Below are 18,299 nucleotides of genomic sequence, written 5' to 3' on the forward strand. Positions count from 1 at the left end.
TCTTTATAGCAAAACAGTCAACCAACTGTTAGTGGTGTTCAAATTAAATTTTATTAACGGCTTCAAAGTGACGACTGTGATCAAACAATCACACCGACAGGATATGATGTTATGTTACCGTCCTGTACTAAAGCAGATGGTGCAGTGATGCATCATCAGGCTGTGATCACACTGTATACGTTACATGTTGAAATCCGTTCTTCTCAAAGGAGGGCATCTGTTGCTGCTGCATCATTCTGCTGCAGAGGCAGTGTGTTGTGATGTTATTCAGTGTGTATGTTAATAATGTACATGTGAGCTAAAATAAATGTTATTTTCCCACATTTTTTACTTTCCTACAGAGTACTTAGGACTTGTGCAGAACAGCTCAGTAGTATTTTTCATTTCATGAGCAACAAAAGATACCAGTGACATGGAAACATTCTACCATTGTCACCACTGCTAAATGCAAAAATCTAAAGATCTTAAATACACAATATGTAATCTTCTGCTGCTAGGGGTCTCTCAATCAGAACAATAACAAAAGACAGAGTTTGATGATGTTGTGAATTAGCATGGGATCATGGGAGTTGTTGTCTTCATTGTTAAACAACCACCATTGTTGTCATTGCAATCAGCTTCTCCCAGTTAGGATTCCTTCAGTGTTCATCGCTCAGGAGGTTTTTACCATGAGCCGAATTATCCATAGAGGTCTCCTCCTCTCCAAAACAAATGGACCAGATGATTAAAACTGGTAAAAATGCTGAATAAAACAGTTTCACGTTAAAAATCAGTGTTTCTCTGACGCTGTTCGGTGGACACAGGACATCCGGAGGGGCTGCGAGCTGCTGCTAATGTTTGCTCAGCTTGTTTCTCTGATAACTTAAGATTCAGACATCAGATGACTAAAATACTTCATCCGGTTAAAACACAGTTAAGAATGACCAAGATCTAAAAAGTGTATTGTAAAAATGTGGCTTAAAACTGGATAAAAAATCACTTTATGACAGCTTCTGGTGGACAACCACAACGCTGATGCATGCGTGAAGGGGATATGATGCCATTGACATGAGAGCAAATGAAACGGACCGTTACCTTGATTAAAATTACGGATTTCTCTGGGTTTGAACATTGTTTGGAAACATTTTGGATAATGTAAGTACACAACTCAATGAAATATATAACATAGGTCTAGTTGTTTTTAGACATTTTAATGCAGAAAAGTTACATATTGGGCCTTTAAACGACTTCAGGCTTGTGGCCCTTGCATCTTTAGTTTTGAAGGTTTTTGAGAAGATTATAAAACAGGCTGTTCTACAGCAGGTTCAGAGTTCACTTGACCCTGTACAGTTTACCTACAGGGCTGGCAGAGGGGTAAACGCCACCCTGACCATGCTGAATTACCTGTATCATCATCTTAAGGGTCTGTTGACTCACGCCAGGCTCCTGTTGTAGACTTTTCCTCTGCTTTTAATACTATTCAGCCATTTTTGCTTGCAGAGAAACTTCTTCTCGATTTTAATCTTGATATTAATGTCATTGGATGGATTGTAGACTTTTTGACAGATCAGTCACAATGTGTGAGAGTAAACAGTGTCCTTTCAAACAACATCCACTGGTTCACCTCAAGGACGTGTCCTGTCTCCCCTCCTTTATATTCTTTTCACAAACAACTGTCAAAGTAAATACCACAACAGACGCATTATAAAGTTTGCTGATGATTCTGTATAACAGAATCATCAATCATCAAGGAGAGGAACTAGGTCATGGCCCAGTAATTGACGACTTTCTGTCATGGTGTTTTCTTGAGTTAAATGTGTCTAAAACCAAGGACATGGTCATTGATTTTAGGAAGTCGGCACCAAACCCAAAACTAACAGATATTGAGGGAAATGAAATTAACCTAGTAGAAAATCACAAGTATTTGGGTATCATGTTTGACAACAAGTTAGATTCCAACCCAATGTAGATGCAATTTCTAAAAAGGTCCAACAATGTCTGTACTTCTTGAGAAAAATTAAAAACAGGGGTTGCGTAACGATTACTGGACAGCAGGTGACTAAGCCCATGTGGTCTGATTCATGTCGCAGCACCATGATGACACCTGATAAACCCAAAACCGTGTAACATGTGCACTACAATGATGACTCTGTTCTATATAGAAGTTTCATTGAGTCTGTTCTGTCCTTCTGTATTGTGGCCTGGTTTGGGAACCTGAATCTGGCCAATAAGAATGGGCTTGGCCAGCTTGTCAAAGTGGCCAGTAATGTTATTGGGTTGAGTCAGCTGCAGCTCTCTGACCTCTACTATATACAGGTCCTAAGGAAGGCCAAGGCCATATTGGACTGTCCTGATCAGCCCCTGCAGAGAGAGTTTGACTTCCTGCCTTCAGACCGTAGATACATAGTTCCTGCTCAGAGGACAAAAAGAATAGAAAAGCTGTGCCACTTAAACTAGAAACGCTCTGTCAGAATTTAATATTTCTCAATATCTTATTTTTTATAATGAGCTTGCACTGAAGACTGCACTTCCTTGGGTCCTCAGCAATACACAGACCAATTGTGAAGTCCATTGGTTGAACGGTTCTCGAGAAAATCGAATACTGGCTGCCGGCTGAGGTAGAGAGGTAGACAATGCGGAGAGAAAGAGAGAGCATAGACATCAGAAAGCCAAAGCTAAACCTTTTTAACGGTGATGAAACTAAGAATGTTAAAATATGTAAAACGTTATGATGTTGCTGTTTCTGTATGGATACAGAAACAGCACCTGATTGGCTGCTGTATGTTGCAGCTATTCGTCTACGCAGCCACCATATTGGAGAGGTCAAGTTCCGCTAGTAAACAAATGCAGCGCTGGTATTTATGGCCGCCATATTGGAGAGGTCAGCTAAATGCTTTCTTTTAATGATATCTTTAACATTTCTCATCCAAACAACTTCACACTCAACACTGCACTTTCTTGGGTCCTCAGCAATACACCCGCCAACTGTGAAGTCGATCGGATGAACGGTTATCGAGAAAAGCAAAGGACATTCAGACAGACAGACAGAGACTTTCCTTTATAGTTAGATGAGAATAATATGAGTGTCATCAAAGCTGGAGGGCTGATTGAGCTTAATGTGGATTCAACATAGTATGTTTAAGCCTAATTTAGAGCTATTTTTCCGGTCTACAATCATCCACTTCACAACTTCTCTTCCGACAATTTGACCTCAGGCCAAGCTACGTGTTTTGCTGTTCCCTCATCTTCTCCTCAAGGCTTTCTTCCCTTTTTTACCTCTTTGCCTGACCTGTCACAGCATTTTATCACTGTGAATTCCTTTAATCTCTGTCTGTGTCTTTATCTGATACTTCGTCCCCTCTAGGAATGTGTTTCGGAAGCTCCTGTCCCAGTCGGAAAAGGAAAAGGGGGATGTGCTGTCCCTGGAGGAGATCCTGGCCGAGGGTACAGATCCCAGGGAGAAGACTTTGGCTCCGCATGCCAATGGTGGAGGGACCCTGCGAACAGGAAAGGCCAAGCTGAGGGCCCTGAGAGAGGCCATGTACCATAGCGCAGAGCACGGCCATGTGGACATCACCATAGACATCCGCAGCTTAGGTCAGATTTACTAATACATGCTTCACTGGCACACATGCCTCGCTCTCTGGTGCCTCCAGCTGTCCTGGAGATGTGCTCATGCTGTGCCTGTCCTGTCCCGTTTCGTTCTGTCCAGTCCTGTGCTGTCCTGTATACACTCTCAGCAATCACCACTACTCATCCAACCATGAAACAGTCACCAAAGGAGGACTTTTTATATCCAAGGCGATAATAGCTTGGGTCAAAGGTGTGAACATGATGATGAAACAGTGTCCTCAAGCATTGCTCATTCTGTAGATGTGGCAAATCATCAGCTTTCACCCCAACATCGTCCAGTTCATTGGGCACCTAATGTGGCTGTTTATCAGGATTTGATTAGTCTAATTGACTGTTTGATTATAGCTGACAAAACAGTGTCACAACAAGGTACATTCTGCAGCTGTTCAAGACCTTTTGGTAGTATTACCTGATCTTTCTCATCAAATGGGGTTTTCCCCATTTGTAGATGTTCAAATTTCCATTTTTCCAAACACTTAAAAGGAACAGTATATGTCACTTGTTTTGTACTAAAACTGACGCGTAAAAACAACTTTATTGTTTTATGGGGGTTTTAATGAGATATAACATGTTAATTAGTGAGCTTTAGAGGTGCTGGTTGGCAGATTTTATCGCCTTTAGACAGAGCTAGGCTAGCAGTTTGCCCCTGTTTCCATTGTTTATGCTAGGCTAAACTAACCATCTCCTGACTGTAGCTTCATAATTAAACAAATATGAGACTGGCATTGACCTTCTCATCTAACTCTTGGAAAGAAAGCTTCACCTTCTTCTCCATGTCGGCTTAAAAGTTTAAACCGAAAGTTCATTCTTGACCTTGGAAACAGCAGTCAACACTATAATCTGACTACAAGGAAGATTGTGTGAATCGATTGAAAGCTCCAGAACAGTTGTGGTGAGATTGTTTTGTCAAATTCTGTAGAACTGTCAAACTCAGCTAAAAAATATTTTTAAAAAATACCCACAATAGGTTCCCAAAGCCTAAGGTGACATCTTCTAATTGCTTGTTTTGCCTGACCAACAGTCCAAAACACAAAGATACTTAATTTAAGCAGCAAAACTTCACATTTGAGATCCTGGAACCAGCAAAAATTTGGCATTTTACATGATTAATGACTTCAATGATTAATCTAGTATAAAATTTGATTAATTTCATACTCGATTACTCAACTGATCACTCCAGCAGTGCTGTTGATACACAGAGCTCCCACTGTCATGTCATGGGTCATATTAATTTCATCTTCCAGTCGCCATCAGATTCTTACAGAACATTACAGCCATTTTTTAACAGGACATTGTTTAATTATATTCAAGTGCTGTCTTTATATTCCCGCCGGAGCTTCAGACTTTCCACTAATCCAACGCTCACCATGCAATCGCCCTTCAACTCGCACTAACACCATAACCAAAGTGATGGAAACATGGTCGGTTCTGTCGCCCTTGAAACTGCTCAGACATCAGACTGGCTTTGCTCTGCGCAAGTTTTGTATTCACTGTCGGTGTGGTGGTGTTCCCAGGCGTTCCCTGGACGCTGCACACCTGGCTCGAGTCCCTGCGTACCTGCTTCATCCAGCACCGCCGGCCGCTGATCCAGGGCCTCCTCAAAGACTTCAGCTGCATCCAGGAGGAGGAGTACACAGAGGAGCTCATCACGCACGGCCTGCCGCTCATGTTCCAGATCCTGCGAGCCAGCAAGGTCAGCAGGGTTTTCTTTCATGTGCATGTAAACAAAATGCTTGTTATAGAAACATCAGAAAAAGTAAGCCTGGTTCTATGGGAATACAAACTGTCCTGTGCTCATATTCGAGGGTGACATTAACACTCATATTTGCATATATTTAGTTGCACTCCAAACCATATTATCATACATTTGCATAAAATGTTGTCCCGAATAGCTTGTGGAAAACTGAGACCACAACACTGTAATCTGTGCAAAGTTTCTGTCCTCATTTGTGTTGCTGTCTGTTTGCAGAATGAGGTGATAAGCCAGCAGCTGTCAGTCATTTTCACCCAGTGCTACGGGCCCTTCCCCATTCCTAAGCTGACAGAGATCAAGAAGAAACAGACCTCGCGCTTAGGTAAGAGGGCAAGTTAAATATAGTAGCTGTTTTTGCCATTTTCTTCCACTTTCTGTATTAAATGAAGCTGAGTGATGAGGGGAGTGACAGCGGGGTTAGAGATAAAGTGGCAAGCCCAGAGTTCTGTTTTTTGGGGAGGAATTTTTGTCTCCAACTTTGTTGAGGCCAAAGAACACTTGTCAATCAAACAAATACTATAACACCTATTACCTTTTTTTCCTCGGGTTTGTCTTCATCTGTGACAGACATGTTATTTATTTTCAGCCTTGTAACTTCAGATGTTAAAGCTTTTATGAACTGAGGATGCAGGATGAATTGCCTCGTTTAACAAAAAACATCATTCGGTGCTTCAGAATGGCAAATATGCAAATGTACACATGAAATGTCACAGATTATTGCTTCAAACTCGTAACATAAAGAGATTACAGAGATAATACTTCGGTTTATTAACTAGTACAACAAGGTCTTCTTGATATTTGGGAACTATTAGAGAACTTTTTAGTGTTTAGTCGACAAAACATGGAGGAGGAGTGAAATGTAGTTCAAGCTACTAACAAGTGTTTTGTTTCCAACTGTTTTTTTCTTAAATCAACTCCGATATTCTGTCCCCTCAGCTAATAACACACATTTCTGATCATATGTTTTGCATGCAGATATTTGTAGTTACATGTAAGTAATAGTGAGATTATAATCTGGAGTTAAAGCTCTTTAGAAGTTAGGAAGGTCTGTTATTAGAACATGAGGAGGCATTGAAATATTCAGCGACTGTGCTGTAGCACCACCTAATGTTCACTCAATAACAGGGCGAGAATAAAATGACAAATGGTTAGTTACTTTAAAGTGAAGTGAATTAATGCTTTAAAAACCTTTGACAACTCATTAATTTATCGGGATACACTTTAAGAAACAACGAGGCCCTGATATCAAATTCAATTGGCTGCTTTTTGGAATACTAATGAACTGGGAATTGATGTATTTTGATTTATGCAGCGCTGATAGCTGAGTGATGAATCACCTGTAGAGTACAGTAATTAATTACCACATTAGTTTAATCGTCTGCTGTTTGCTGTTCTGCACCTGTAGTTTCAGAGCCTTGAATAATGAGGCATCATTTAGCTGTTTTTACTGGATCTAATTGTCACATTTTTGGGGTTTTTTTTTAGACCCTCACTTCCTCAACAACAAGGAGATGTCTGATGTCACTTTCCTGGTGGAGGGGAAACCATTTTATGCACATAAGGTTTTGCTGTTTACAGCATCAGCCAGGTAAAGTCACATTCTGAATTCATTGCTATTTATTTTGCATTTTTTATTGTCTTTGAATAAAAGAAGAGTGGGCGATACTATATACTAGAATATACAGTATGTATAATTTCTTCTTCTTCGTTCAGGTTCAAGTCGCTGCTCCAAAACCGACCAGCAGCAGAGAACACCTGTATTGAGATCAGCCATGTCAAGTACAATATATTCCACGTAAGACGTTCACTGTCTCAAATTTTTAATTTTTGAGGAGGCTCATTGATGAGACAAAACCAGATCCCATCATCATTATGTTGTGGTTGTGTTTAAAATGCAGACTAGGTTAGGGCTGCAACCAGCAGTTGTTTTTGTTATTGATGAATCGATTAATCCTTGAGTCTATAAAACATCAGAAAAGAGTGAAAAATACTAAGTTCTTAGAGCTTAAGATGATGCCTTCATGTTGCTTCCTTTGACTGACCAGTAGTTCAAACCCCAAATACATTCAGTTTGCAATCACATAGAACAGAGAAAGCAGCAAGTCCAAGTACCTGTATGACCTGTAGGATAAATCAACTATCAAAACTGTTGTTAATATACATGTTCTAAACATAATTTAAATCTACATTATTATACAGACTACAGACTGACAACCGTCCTGTTTTGTCTTTCAGTTGGTTATGCAGTATCTGTACTGTGGAGGCACCGAATCCTTGCATATACGCAACACTGAAGTTATGGAGGTAAGAGAGACTTAACCAAAGCCTGCTGAGCGACAGCGAAAGTATTAGCATATCTAATCCCGAGTCCTGTGCCTCATTCTGTGTGGCTGTACTGTTCCCTGCAGCTCCTGTCTGCAGCCAAATTCTTCCAACTAGAGGCCCTTCAGAGACACTGTGAGATCATCTGCTCCAAGAACATCACCACCGAAACCTGTGTGGACCTCTACAAACACGCCAAGGTGAGAAACCATCTCCAGCAGCTGGTGGAGAACTGATGATCAAATTATTTGTCAAGTTGTCATCAAATGTCAATGTAAACATGCCAGACGTGTAACAAAAATGTTATGGTATAAATTCTAACATAAGCTGCAAACATTACATTAATGGACAAGTTTAGATGAATAAAATATGTTTTAAATTGACAATAAAATAATTGTACTGTCTATTTTATATCTACTTTATTTAAAGCTCCTCTAATTCCTACTATAAACAATGTCTATTATCACCTGATTCTGCAGTGACCGTTAGCTCTTTTGAGCATTTTAGCATCTTTCAGCCCTGTTTTGGTTTTCGGACCTCAACTTTACTGTTTTGGTTCACTCTCACTGCTCTTATCAGTTGTTTTTAGATGCAGAAGGCAACTGTTTTTAGCAAAAAACCCACTGTAAACTACCTTAAATTTTGTATTTTGGCATGGTCCCCAGCAAATAAAGCCTTATGACTTTGGTGATCATCTAGCGCCACCAGCAGGTCAACATTTGTGGTTTGTGTGAACTATCTCAACAGCTGGATTGCAATGAAATTTAGTACAAAAATCCACATCTCTCTCACAACTAATTGTAATAACTCTCCTCAATTCTCCTCCTCTCCTCAAATTGTCCAATACTTTGATTTATGAGTAAATACTTGACAAACTAATGACATTCCCAGCAGCCTCAGCTGTATTTTGTGTTTAATGATAATTATCAAATGTTATCATGCTAATGAAGATGGTTAATATGATGAACGTCATACCTGCTAAATATCCGCATGTTAGCATTGACATTTTGAGAATGTTAGCATGTTGACGTTAGCATTTAGCTCCAAGTGTTGCAATGCTTAAGCGTAGCCTCACAGAGCCACAAGTGTGGTTTTAGTCATGTTGGACTTTTTGTCATGAAAATGGTCGAATTGTAATATTTGCATAACCAATATCAGATGTTTTGAAACATTTCTGACAGTAGTAGTATCAAAAAAGACTCATCCACACTAATAACTCTTTGTAAAAGCAATCAACATTGCACCTACTGTCACCAGGCTTGTTTAACTTTTCCACTAACAAAAACGTATTATATCAGAATATTATGAAAGAAGCTACAATTACATTAAAGTCCTACACAAAATGACTTTAATCTAGTAATACTTAAGTTCTTCTCTGCCTTTAAAACTGTAAAACTCTTCCACTCATCTTGTTTTTTTTTCATTATGCAGTTCCTTGGTGCCACGGAGCTTACGGCTTTCATCGAGGGCTATTTCCTGAAGAACATGGTGCTGCTGATTGAGCTCGACGGCTTCAAGCAGCTGCTGTACGATCCTCCTCCCGCCGAGAGCCCCGCGTCAAGCCCCGGCGTCTGCTCCGACATCCTCTACGACCTGGAGAAAACTCTGGCCACGCGCATCCACTCCATCCACCTCTCCACCTCCAAGGGCTCCGTGGTGTGACGTCGTCCCGCTCCGGAGCCCCTCCGATCCAGCCACAGCATCCATGTAACACCACTTTTAACATCCAGTGTCTTTAACTATACAGCCCCGTCCACCTGTCCTGGCCCCCCCTGCTGCTGAAGAGGAGCTGTCGGATGTCGTTATGTCAGGGATTCCCTTTAATTCCGCCTGTTGCAGCTCCCTGAGGGGACGTTAATGTTGGCATACGTGACAAAACCAGAGAGAGAACTTTCTCGCCTTGTCAGAGGTTTGAACTCTGTTGTCCCAACGGCTCCCACTGATCACTTCACACCCCACCAGTATCTGAAACTGTAAGCAAAACAGACTCGACCCAACAGTATCACTTAGACCTAGCCGTGATTATGAAACTTTCTACTGTATTTCATATAGGATACATGCATGAAATACACACTGTACACCTTTTTTTTTTTGGGCTTAAAAAGGTAGATTAGAATTTTAACTCAATAATTCAATAAAAGCAGCTTTTTCATCATCTCAGATATGAGACTTCAGTTTACAAATCACTTAATGGAAGTGGATGCCACTGCAGTGAAGTCACCTGTAGTATAAGTTTGACACATGCCAAAATATACTCCTACTATACAATCAATAAAAATAACAATAAGTGATTAGTAGCAATGCCAGCAGACGGACATTTAGGTGGAACTGAACTTATTTGCATTTCTTTCTGTCAGTTCTGTGTCGGATACGTTTCACTGTGTTATCTACTGTGTGCAGAGGCCAAACTGATCACACGAACTTCCACCGTGGCCGACACTGCAGCGCCGATTCAACTTACTAAAACGGCCCACTCAGTGAAATCTATGCTGACGTATGCTTGAAACATGGATGTCCAACTGGGAAATTAACTTGTGATAACTCCACGAACACTGTCGACTTTTTTTGCATGACACCTCCTCAACTGAGCTGCCCTGATATTGCTTTTTATGCAGAGCTTACTTCACGGACCACTTTCGCAAGGGGGAAGTAAGGGAAAAACGCTGCTTATTAACTTTCTATCCACTGCAAAACAGACTTGAGCGGGCTTGGAGATGGATTTCGATGGCAGGGACTTTCTCTTTAAAGATATTTAAAGCAAAGTGTAAATACGTCCTGAAAAGTCATCGTGCTGTTTATTCTTTTTTGTAAACTGATATACAGTATTCTCCTACACTCGCTTGGCTGATGACACCAGTCTCATTGAATGTGCTCCCTGAACAGTTTGTTCTAGCTGTATGTCTTATGCAAAGTTGCATGTTTGATCTGTTTGTATGACTCCGTTTTCCGCTTTAGGTGTGCTTTCTGTGTAGATTGGTAGGGCTGAGTAGGTTGTTGATTGTTCAGAAACCAGTTGAAAGGAGTTTTCCCCATTTCTGACACATTCCAAATTATCAAGGTCAACCACAAGACCCTTTTTGTTTTAGACTTCAATAACATCTCTCAATAACATAACTTCTGTGAAAGAAAAGGCCAAATTCCCGCACACTGTCAGCACGGAGTTTAGAAACTCTCCCGGATGAATCATCAGTACAAAAGATACAACAAGACTATGTACAATAACACTTTAGGGGAGAAGTTACCTATAATTCCCAAGGTGCATTTGGGCAAGAAACACCCAATCATCAAGCTTAAAATGATCTTAGAGTAAACTGCTAATGTTGGATTGAAGGTAAACTTTACTAATTTTAGAATGTGCAGCTTCAATTAATTTGAATTCTGGGTGAATTGTGGATGAATTTAGCATCTGTGGTGCCACATTTTGTTCACAAATTCATTACGAAGCGTTTTGAATAAACTATCATGCCTCTGACTGGCTCCTTCTCCATAGCAACAGCAGCAGAGGCTCTTGGGTATTGTAGTGTTAAGAGCTGTCTGCCATGGCAAACTGATGAAGTTGAAACAATTTAACTGGTGGCCATAACATAAACATATATGAATGAAATATTATCCAGGAGAGGCCAGTGAGGATATTGTTTAAAGAAAAAATTGTCAGGCATCAAATTCAAAATGTGAAACAACACATATTTATACCAGAATAGGAGCCAAATCTCACCCGAGACAATCATCACATCAATAATGATGAAAATATCCTTAGAATGAGACAAACAATATAAGTCCAAATCCAAAGAATACCAATGAAAATTGAAAAAAAAAAAGGAAATAGCAATATTTTTTTAGATAAAATATTAGATCAGAAATGCAAAATAAGCAATTATTTATCAACACAAAATGTCGAAAAAGAGGGTTTATGGGTTGCAGATCAGGTTTCATTTTTATTTTACAGATTTTTACATATTTTTTGACTCATTCTACAGATGTTTATATCAACTACTGATGTGGTAATTGTCTCAGTTTGAGATTTGGCTCAGGCGTTTTTGAGATTTGGTTCCTCTATTTGATTGGTCTATTATGACTCTAGTATATAGGTTTATTGTTTCATGTTGGGAATTTGATGCGTGACAATGGTCCATGAGAGAAATGTTGTGTCTCTAATAAACTTGCTGAAAGTGGAAATACCACCTTACGGTATGTTCTGTCCTCCAGGTGTGCATTAGATAACACTTCACTAACATCAATTCTAAAAGGACCAAATGTTAAACCAGACAGATTTTATCCAGCAGCAGCTCTGGAGTATCAGCCCTGCTGTTTAAATGATGCACACTCACTCAAAAAGGATCAAATGTCATGCAGTTGAACAGAATTTGAATAAAACCCAGTTGACTTGACCCCGACCCCACTCACTCAGACAAAATACATTCGAATTTAGGAGGAAACCATTGAACCAACAGTATATTTTATGAATGTAACAAAGCAACAAAATTTTAATATTTACAAAATGTGCAATGTCTCCAGTCCAGCAACAAACCAAAAAGAGATGCTTCCCTCTGTTTCCAGCGGCTTACGATGCAAACGTCTCTAAAGTGTCCTCATGGATCGTGCTGGTTCTCTCTACCTTCAGACAAGAGGCAAATCTTATAACAGATGTTGTAGCACACTCAAAATTACTTAATCATTTGTTTATTTGGGCCAAAAATATTTTAAGTGGGGGAAAAAAACAGGCATGTAAGAGTTAGCTTTACGTTCTGTAAATAGCTACAGAAAATGAAATATAGATACTAACCTACGACTTTATTTTCTTACCTACATACATAGCACTATATATTTTATTTTACATTCCACAGCTATTTTGTTTTACAAAAGTGAAAAAGATTATATAAAAAGATGCTTTAAAGTTTGAAATTAAGCAATATTTCCTTAAGACTGTATTACTTTAAGTAGTACAATGAATAATATGCCACAGGATATAGGAGTGATAAATGTGAATTGAGAAACATAACAAAGTGGACAAATGAGTCACTGAAAAAACCTGAATATACTATTTTTGTTTATATTTTTGTGACATCCCATGATGTATTTTCTTTTAAATGTATGTCACTCATTTTAGAAAGGAATATCTCTAACTTATAAAATGAAAATCTATTGATTTTTTACCCTGATAGCTTTAACGAAGCTCATCTTAAATTATTCAGATTAACTCTGGTTGAGATAATTCATCTTTATATTTGGCTTTACGCTGAACACACGCCCACATTTGAATTGAAACCACTTGCTCTTTGAATGTGCAATGTAACTTAAAGATGCAAACCATTTTGTCTCCACCAAGGTAAAAAAGGGTTTATAATGATGTCAAGCACTTTTTGTGCTAGTGTTACTGTAGCCTCACACACAATCAAAAGCATTAGTATTTTAACCACAAGCGTAAGTTGAAGTCTTATTGTTAACCATCAGCAGCTGAATATGGCTTTAACATGAAAATATGAGCATAAGCCAAAAGACTTTAAGCTTATGTCTGTTTCTATTACTCTTAAAGTTATGCCATTAGCAAAAGACTGACTTTAGCTTGCCCCTGTACTGGTGCTTTTGATTCGAAACTGGGTCAAAGCCGTAGAGTAAATGTCGGTTTGCATGGCTCTTCTTGTTTAATGTTGTCGAGAATGTGCTGTGTACACCAGCTTTGTCTAGACAAGACTCTCCCCTTAATTTGTCTGAGCATTTATTTGCCTGCGTACAGTATTTGTTCCTGGTAATAAACAACATTTCTCCTAGACGCAGTGGAAACATGCATGGGATACTCACTAGATTTCGAAACAACACGGGTGGGGGGGAGGGGCGGACTTTTGCTATTCTTTTTTCTTTGATGAGAACATGTATATTGTACAATATATATATATATGAAATATAAATTATACATGGTGTGAGAAGCAGGGATGTGGTTGAGTATAACAACAAAAAGGAATGTTACACTCGTGCTACAGTTTCTGTCGTTCCATGACATACTTTTGTGGACAGCTAATAAACGACCACAGTTTAATCTGTATGAAGATCTTTTTTTCTGTTTGAGCTCTGCCATGTTTTTTATGTATTTGTCAGTATAGTTTTTGTGTACTGCTAACTGTTATATCTGCTTCTAACACTCACAAATCCTGCACATTTAAAAGGACACAAAGATATTGACTGACATTAAAGAAATATAAGGTAAATCCACCATGACAAAGACATTTTCGCTGTTTTGAGGTTTCTGTTTTACCTTAAAATCATCATGAGGAAGAGGTAAAGGTCATAGCAACAACAGCTAACATAGCAGGTGTGACAGCTGATGGCGGAACATCTAATTGTTGGTAAAAGACCTGGATACTGGTGATCTGTTAGACTTAACATCAACATATGCAATAAATATAAACTCTCACAACATTATATAAACTGTCACATCCTGCCTGGTGCAGGAGTAGGTGACATGGTCATGGTGGTTATCTAGTGTAGCAAAAGATTTTTCGTCAATCCTGCATGTCAGTCTCTGCATTTGGGTCCATTCCTGCTACTCCACTTGACAATAAACACCAAATCTGCTCATAACTACCACTACTAATGAAAAATGCTTCTGGTAGGAGTAGAAATGTCTAATATTTGCAATGATGAATAAACATTAAACCAACATTATGAACCGAGGTAAAGGTCATAGCAACAACAGCTAACATAGCAGGTGTGACAGCTGATGGCGGAACATCCAGTCATTGGTAAAAGATCTGTATTCTAGTGATTTGAGAGACTTAACATCAACATATGCAATAAAATAAACTCTCACAACATCATATAAACACCCAAACCTGCTCATAACTACTACTACCAATGACAAATGCTTCTGGTAGAAGTAGAAATGTCTAATATCTTAAGCAGTTGGACTTAAAAAGATAATTTTAGCAGTACTCTTTTCTTTATTGTCAACAAATCCCATGAAAATACTAAAACCAACAATACATTAGTCCCTTTCAGATACTTTTTGACTTACTTACCCTGCCCGTGGCACTCAACTGCAAGCCCATCTGTTCTTTCTGAAAACTTAAACCTTTAAAAACCATCCATCCATCCATTTTCCGCCACTTATCTGGGACCGGGTCACAGTGGCAACTCCCTCTAGCTCCTCCTTGGGGATCCCAAGGCAATTCCAGGCCAGTAGAGATATGTCGTTCCTCCAGCCTGTTCTGGGTCTGCCCGGGGGTCTCCTACCAGTTGGACATGCCCAAAACACCTCCAGAGGGAGGCGTCCAGGAGGCATCCTAACCAGGTGCCCAAACTACCTCTGCTGGCTCCTTTCAATGTGAAAGATTAGCGGCTCTCCTCCGAACTCCCCCCGGATGTCCAAGCTCCTCATCCTATCTCTAACTCTGGGCCCAGACACTCTCCAGAGGAAACTCATTTCAGTCGCTTGTATTTCATTCTTTCAGTCACTTCCCAAAGCTCATGACCATAGGTGAGAGTCGGGACGTAGACCGACTGGTAAATTGAGAGCTTTGCCTTCTGGCTCAGCTCTTTCTTCACCCCAACGGTCCCCAACTCCATCTCCACCTCACGCTCCATCTTACCCTCACTTGTGAATATGACCCTGAAATACTTTTCAGTTGCGGATTAATACACATTTGGCTCTAATTTAGTATTTCTGGCAGCAGGATGGTGTATGTTGGTTTGACTAAATTGTCAGTGTTCATAGTATTGAAGGAACATGTCACCCAGTATAACGGTGGTTCATTTAAATTGCTTTTAGACAACAATGGCGTACTATAGAGGATTAAGACATATCAGACGTTGGAAACAGAAACAATACCTGTTAGTAGGATCAATTAGCTGTTGGTTTTGGTCTTTTCAAAGTAAGAAAAATGCAGAACGTCATCAGCAGACTTATCCTCTAAGAAGTAAAAGACCAAATCCACAAAGGCTGAGGCATGTTTGCTGTTGAAAGCATTCAGTTTAATTTAATACCATCATGAGGAGCAGCAAGAGGTGTGAGCAACAATATAATGTAAATAGTATAACGGGTGTGTGGCAGCTGATAGTAGAACATTTTATCCTTGAAATGGATTTTCTCCTATTTGTAGGAACAACACATATAGCGCATATCAACACTCATACATGTAAACAACATTTATCTGCAAATTGCAAATGCTTCCTGAAGGATTCCAAATATTTGCAGCAACTCATGAAAAAGAGGATCGTTCACAGACAATATGCAACAACACAGAAATAATAGATCAAAGCCAGCAGAGCAAACTTTGTTGTATTAAAGGGACACTGCAGCATCCTCTGAATAAAAATGTGACAAATCTGGCCAAAGCCCAGCACCAGGGTGTTTTATTGATCCCTTTACTTCGACCGAGCAAATGACTCAAAGTACTAAAGTCGTGACAGCTCCCCCACAAAGCCAGTGGACTGTCTGCAGACAGATTGATGATGAGAGATGCAAGGTCATAAAAAGTCTGGGGGAGAGTTTGGCTGACAGTCCTTTTTTGGGGGATTCCTCTTTTTTTTTTCTGTCTCCACAGGAATACACTGCGCCAAAGATATTTAAGGAACCACAACCATTCCTTCATGGAAGAATTATACCACGGTAGCCATGAAAATTCAATAATATTGATTTATTTGTATGATGTAGAGTACCAGCCAAAGGTTTGGACACTTTCTATTTCAAGGGAATGAGAAGGTGGGTCCAAACACTTGACTGGTAATGTTTATGTAAATATGAACACATACATTAGGTTTACATCTAAATTATGGTTTTCTTTACAGGAAATGCCAGATTGAATATACAAATATACCATTGCTTGGACAAAATAAGCTGTATGAATATGACAACATCTACAAAAGCATGCAAAGGGCATTTTTCCATTCTTTTCTGATATTTTACTGACTAAACAACTCATGGATTATTCAAGAAAATAATTAGAAGATTAATCAACAATTAAAATAATTGTTTGTTGCAGCCTTAATATAAAATATCTACTGTACCTCTACTCTGTAGCAAAACTCTATCATTGCTGACAGTAATCACTGGTCCCATAGACATCAGGTCAACTGTCCTCCCCTAAAGGTAGAATTGCACATTACTCATAGTTACAACTGTATCAGAAAATAACTTAATAAATTAGATTAAACTTTGTCATTGAACAAGTACAGGTACTTAACGAGATGCAGTTGGCCTCTTACCAGAGTGCAATTTAGGCATAAAGTGCTGATGTGCATGATATAAATTACTATGAGCAGCTTACAAGATAAACAAGATGTAGATATTCAGATATACAGTTGTGCAGTGATGCAGTATGTTATATAAAGCGATGTGGTATGTTAGGATTATATAATAGTACTGCATTGAGTGGCAGTGGTGGCCTAAAGGTTAGAGAAGGGAGTGACTGCAAGGTCGTCAGTTCAGTCTCTGGACCAGCAGGATAAATGTTGGTGGGGAAAGTAAAAAAGCAGCACTTGTCCCTCTCTCACTTACCACCACTGAGGTGCCCTTGAGCAAACCCCTACTGCTCCAGTGGAGCCGGCAGATCAGACTGTGATTGTACTGGGCAGCTTTCAGGAGTGAATGTGTGCAACTGTGTGAATGTGATCAGGTCATTCCTGCAAAAGAGAAACTTCCTCCCAGTGAAACTTCCCTGAATAAATAAAGGTTTAAAAGAAAGACTAATGCAAAATTTAACAAGGGGTTAAGGTTAGGGCCTGTTTAAGAGTAGAGTAGTCTGTTGAAGTTGCTGCTGAGGATGTTTATGTTTAGGCTCATTTCTCCAAGCGGCCTCTAGAGGGCAGTCAAAGCAGCTTCATGTGAGCCAGATATTTCCTAGATGAACAAGAAGAACCTGTTTCCTTGTAGCATTTATTGTTCCAGAGTTTCACCTCAAAGTAGGGAAAATGATCAGTGAGGATTTATCAGTTTACACAGGAGAAATTCTGGAAATATCCTTAGCAGTGCAGTGGATAGAGGATGCAAGACCATTGAGAGCAATCGTTGTTCAGACAGCAGACCAGACATTTGGATAGAAATACAACAAACATTAGACAGAATTTGAATGATGGGTCTTACAGTAATATTTTTATGGGTAGCAGCGCATATTGGTATCAAGAGAAATTAAATGGCAGATAAGATTGCAAAGGAGGCCACAAAAAAGATAATTATTAAGCAGAGACTGAAGGAAAGATGGCAAAAGTAATGAGAGGAAGAGAGGACAATGGTTTTACAGAGTTCATAGGAAACTGGGAGAAATGCAGGAAGGTACAGACAATAATATCAAGACTTAGCTTTGGACACTGGACTAAACAGTACACTATTCAAAATAGGTTAACATAATGCAGGCAAATGTGGGCAAGAAGAATATATATATGAGGCAGAAAGAAGGCATCTGATTCAAAACTTCAGAAAGATAAAAAATACACTTTGATCTAAGATTATCTACAGAGGAACTCAGGAGATGAGTGTAATCAAATCCTATTAGACTAACTAATTTGATTGAGAAGATATGATGATTTGTTTAATGAATATTGTAAATACTAGACATCTGTCCACACTCCATACCAGCTGGAGGCGGTAATGCACCAATTCGTTGTTTGCCAACCGTCAATA

General features: G+C 39.3%; 1 protein-coding gene across 2 annotated transcripts in view; it reads left to right on the plus strand.

Annotated features, from left to right (window-relative positions):
• The window catches only part of LOC121890896 (ankyrin repeat and BTB/POZ domain-containing protein BTBD11-A), a 196,101-nt gene extending 184,942 nt beyond the window's left edge, over positions 1 to 11,159 (plus strand). For both annotated transcript variants that reach the window (XM_042403522.1, XM_042403523.1), the window contains exons 10-17: positions 3,344 to 3,576; positions 5,127 to 5,305; positions 5,582 to 5,687; positions 6,851 to 6,953; positions 7,079 to 7,160; positions 7,601 to 7,669; positions 7,774 to 7,887; positions 9,119 to 11,159. In XM_042403522.1, the coding sequence (XP_042259456.1) occupies positions 3,344 to 3,576; positions 5,127 to 5,305; positions 5,582 to 5,687; positions 6,851 to 6,953; positions 7,079 to 7,160; positions 7,601 to 7,669; positions 7,774 to 7,887; positions 9,119 to 9,349 (1,117 nt within the window). In that variant the 3' untranslated portion in view covers positions 9,350 to 11,159. The remainder of the gene's footprint in view (positions 1 to 3,343; positions 3,577 to 5,126; positions 5,306 to 5,581; positions 5,688 to 6,850; positions 6,954 to 7,078; positions 7,161 to 7,600; positions 7,670 to 7,773; positions 7,888 to 9,118) is intronic.
• Positions 11,160 to 18,299: the final 7,140 nt, after the last annotated feature.

This window comes from Thunnus maccoyii, chromosome 23 (genome assembly GCF_910596095.1).
Source record: "Thunnus maccoyii chromosome 23, fThuMac1.1, whole genome shotgun sequence".
Lineage (NCBI taxonomy): Eukaryota > Metazoa > Chordata > Actinopteri > Scombriformes > Scombridae > Thunnus > Thunnus maccoyii.